Raw genomic sequence first — 4,485 nt, forward strand, 5'->3', positions numbered from 1 at the left:
TGTCATGTTTACATGATCAAGTCAGAATATTCCCCCCCTCAAAAAAAACCATCCTCATTTATGAGAGATAAAGCCACGCTTTTGGAAACAAGTTGTCAAGATGCCACAATTAGATTGGAAGCTTTTCAGGATGAATGGAAGCAAAAAGCGCAAAACATATGTCAAGAAACTTTTTTTTTTCTTTTTAGAAAAAAAAAATGATTCAAGAAAGAAACAAGTGCACGTTTCTCCGAAAGTATCCCGAGATAAAGTTGCAATTTTATAAGAAAATAAATTCTTGATATTCCAAAAACTGTAAAGCTATAAGAATCTCGTAGTAATACAGTATTCAAATTAATATAAAGTTATGGTAATTTAAAAAAGAAAAAAAAAAGAAAAATGTTTTTTTGTTAAACTGCTAGGATACACTTTGGGGAAAAAAGTGGTAAAAAAAAAAATAGATATCAAAACTCTTATCGCAGCAGATTGGTCATGAAATTGCGAAAATTGTTTTTAAGAAAAATGCTGGTTCATGCGCAAAGGCATTTTTAAAAATCAGGATATGAAAAAATTGGGAAATTTCCAGAACAAGCGTAATATTGGAGAAATGAGTAACTCCGAAATTAAAGAAAGATGATTGAAATGCAGGGTTCACTTGTGCGTGCGGTGGGGCAATTTGCGCGCTCAACTGTGGGTGGCAAGGTGCTGATTTGCTGTTTGGGCGGCGCAGGCGTGGTGGAGTACCTGAGCAACGGCGGCGTGGCCGACAACCACAAAGATTTCAAGGAGCTGCGCTACAACGACTGCCTCAGCAACTTCAGTTGCAGCAACGGCGGCGGCGCCGGCAACGGCGGCAGTGCCGGTGCCGGCGCCGGCGGCAGCGTCACGCACAGTTTCCAGCTCAAGAGCGCCTACGACAGCCACGTCATGCCTTACACCAACTACACGTACGACTTCAAGGTTGGGACGTCTTTCGGACACGTTAACGTTTGCCACTTCCATGAAAATAGGACACACGTTTTTGCTTTAGATTTAGAGTACGTTTTAAAAGTTACGTTTGGGATACTTTTCATGAACTTATTGATTCATTTTATATGTTATTTACTTATTTTAATAAAACTATAATTAGGTAACTAAAATGATGATGGCGATTAAAATAGCGAAGACATAAAATGACGATTTGGTACAACTTTATTCAAGGTTTTAAATTGATTGTATTTTGGAATTTTTTTTCAATTTTAAATTATGTGATGAACACTGCTTCAGTTTTACACTCGTGATGATTTGTGATTGCCGATATTGATCATAATAAGAGGCTAAATTGATAATTCACATTTGAAAAGCGTAGTGTTGTCCAGATCGTTCTTTGAAAACGTTTTTTAAATTGTTTTTGAATTTTTTCTGGTGAAGTTATGAACTTATTCTTTCACTCGTGTGAAACCGCTCCGTTTGAAAATGGCCTTGATATTTTAGTTTTCATCATAAATGCCAGAGTCATTGTCGCGGTAGCAATGATCTATCATCGCAATCATGGAAAACTTAATAGATTTTAGATCATGAATTCATACTGATTTCATTCTTTTTTTCATTTGTATTTTGAATGAGTTAAATGTACATCTTTTAATTGTTGTTATATTTCTATATTATTTAGTATACATGAACAACAAAATGTTCACACAAATCAAAGTCATTTATTTTCATTAATTTGCATGGTGTTTATTTTTTTGGGCTATGTTCCCCCCCTGACTAGGGCGTGATCGACTACATCTTCTTCTCGCGCACGCACATGAGCGCGCTGGGCGTGCTGGGCCCGCTGGACGCCAACTGGCTTTCCGACAACAACCTGACGGGCTGCCCGCACCCCCACGTGCCCTCGGACCACTTCTCCCTGTTGGCCCAGCTGGAGCTGCGACCTGCGCCACCCGCTGCCTCCTCCTCCTCCCCCACGCTGCCCCCGCGCCAGCTCAACGGCCTCCACCTGCCCCCCGTCCACAGGTAGTGCTGCTCAAAGCGGAAGAAGACACCTTGAATTTGTTTTTTTTGTTTGTTTTTTTTAAACACCCACCTAAAGGACGCTGTACAGTTTCGTATCAAGACATCTTCTGTTGGAAGTCTTTGCCTGATGTTGCACACCGACATTTTGTTTCCCCCGTTTTTTCATTTTCCGTTTTTCTCCCCGTCATCAAAGTTCAAAACCAAAATATGCCGCCACCGTGACCTCAGTCGTATTTTTGCAAACGCAGTTTCTCCACAAACACTGAAATGATGCTTGTTTGTCTTCGCCACGCGACGCAAAATCAGTTTGTAGATTTTGGGAATAAAACACTACAGGTGGTCACAACACGAAACAAAGTGTACAAACGAGCAATATCATTGTGAAATACGCAGTGGGTATAAAAAGTCCGCCAACCGCTGTTCAAATGCCAGGTTTTTGTGATACACCAAGACAAATGGTTTCTAAACTTTATCCACTCCATTCATCGGAGGCACTTTAAATGGTGTCGTCGTCAGCCGTGTTTCGACTGCCATTGAACAAGCGTTTGAATGTGATTGGCCTAACTTCCACATCTCAATCATGAAAGGGTGTGCAAGCACATTATCGCCATTGTCGGGTTTCACTTCCCTTCTCAAAAAGATTTTGGGGCATTTGAATAAGGGTGCGTAAAGTTTTTATATTCGCTGTAAAAAGTGACAGGATTTTTTTTTTTTCCAAGGAAAAAGTTGCAAAGTGAAGACATTAAGTCGTTTTGAGCAAGACAGAAGACATTAGGCAATGAAGTACGATTGAATGAATTGCGTTGTTACAGACTCAAGGCCTATGCAATGACTATTCAGAGTAAAGTCCTATGATGAGAAGAATCATTTTTTTTAACAGGGCGCAACGGTACGTGGATAAAATTGCATGATACATTGTAATATTACAAGAGCATAGCTGTATCTTTTGATTAAGAAGTCAAAGTTACAAAGAAAAAAAGGCGCGATGGTACAAAGGATAAAATGGTTCAATTTTTTTCCGAGAATAAGTTGTGCTGTTACTGGAAAAATTCCAACGTTTTTCTTGGAAAGAACTTTTTCTCACATTACATTTTTAAAAATCATGTAAGATTTTGACTTGATTGTAACAGTTGTTTTCTTTCCAGGGTTGCGCAAATATTCTTTAGTTCTGTTATTTCATGGCAGTTCCTGAATGCGTCATTTCAAGTTGCTTTGTTGTCACTTTAGGCCAAATATGAAGTCAAGTATTAAGTTGCATTCAAAGGCACAAAATTGGATGGAATATTTTAACGCCAACATCTTAAGTATAGAAAAGTACACAACATGAAAAGTCTTGATGGCACTTAGATTTTTTTTCTTGGTTTAATAACACCACTGCCACTTTGACAATGTCTGATTTTGGAAAGTATTTGACATGTTTCCATACAAATTTCTTCAACGAGATGTGTTGGAAAAACATCAAAATACAACCAACACACAAACGTTTTACAGCAGACATAAATTTAAAAAAAAGAAAATATGTAATAAAAAATAAATGTGTGACTGCACTCGGTCAATATATTTCTATGTCTGTTGTCTGTTTTTGTAATTGATTCATGCATAATTACATTGTCCGTTCATTTATTATCTTATATTTATTGATTTTCTAATGGACGGGGAGGAAATGGTAGGGACGGGACTATTAATTTAATTGGTTAATTCCTACTTCCAGAACTCTCGCGTGAACAACTTTGCGACGCCGCGACTAAATTGCGTTGAGACAGCAGCGGAGTTTTGACGGAAGTGTCAGAACTAAAGAATCAGTCTTGCATTCATATGAGCAACGATTAACGACGGTTGAAAATAATGAACTCTATAAAGTGTTCATAAGGATCACGCTGACGATAGATGAGTGTATTGCTACCAGGTCAATCTGGAAAGGAATAAAGATTTATTCCAAAAAAAAAAATCTGGTAAGGAAGTTCAGCGTCAGCTCCCGGACGGAACAATCTCGCGTGACCATGTTTCACCCGGACTTGTTCCGGTTTTCGCCAAGATGGCGACTTACGCGCGAACCGTATGGAAAGGTCAGCAATCTTTTGCCTTTGTTTCCTTTATTTTTTCAATTTCCATGTTATTACTAGTGGTACAGATTAACTGAATTAATCCTTGTCATATAGATTTGAAAAAAAAAGTCCATGACTCAAAGCTTTATAAAATAGACCACACCGGTGACATCTGCTGGTTAGCGAGATTCATAGCTGATTACGTTGAATCCTTAGATTATACCGAAACATTCAGTCTTATGCGAGTGTCTGTCTAATGATCGTCATGTACAAATGTAAGTGTTGCAGCATTTTGACACTGTATCACAAAAAGGTTACATGTCCTGTTACCCATTAAATCTGAATAAACATGATTTGGATCTGACACAGATTATAACTTTGCTGCTGTGAATTGGGAATTTCTCCATTGCGAGACTAATAAAGGTTTTCTTATCTTATCTTTTCTTATGCACTGTGACTCTCATTG

The 4,485-nt window shown here is 38.4% G+C and overlaps 2 protein-coding genes across 2 annotated transcripts in view; both read left to right on the forward strand.

Annotated features, from left to right (window-relative positions):
• cnot6l (CCR4-NOT transcription complex, subunit 6-like) overlaps positions 1-3,534 on the forward strand; it is an 8,139-nt gene extending 4,605 nt beyond the window's left edge. Inside the window, exons 11-12 of the mRNA XM_019888517.1 lie at positions 638-939; positions 1,730-3,534. Coding sequence (XP_019744076.1) covers positions 638-939; positions 1,730-1,978 — 551 coding nt within the window. The 3' untranslated portion in view covers positions 1,979-3,534. The remainder of the gene's footprint in view (positions 1-637; positions 940-1,729) is intronic.
• A 413-nt stretch (positions 3,535-3,947) lies between these two features.
• Positions 3,948-4,485, forward strand: part of mrpl1 (mitochondrial ribosomal protein L1) — a 3,145-nt gene continuing 2,607 nt past the window's right edge. The window contains exon 1 of the mRNA XM_019888470.1: positions 3,948-4,040. Within this exon, the coding sequence (XP_019744029.1) occupies positions 4,033-4,040 (8 nt within the window). The 5' untranslated portion in view covers positions 3,948-4,032. The remainder of the gene's footprint in view (positions 4,041-4,485) is intronic.

This window comes from Hippocampus comes, unplaced genomic scaffold (assembly GCF_001891065.2).
Source record: "Hippocampus comes isolate QL1 unplaced genomic scaffold, H_comes_QL1_v1.1 scaffold128, whole genome shotgun sequence".
Lineage (NCBI taxonomy): Eukaryota > Metazoa > Chordata > Actinopteri > Syngnathiformes > Syngnathidae > Hippocampus > Hippocampus comes.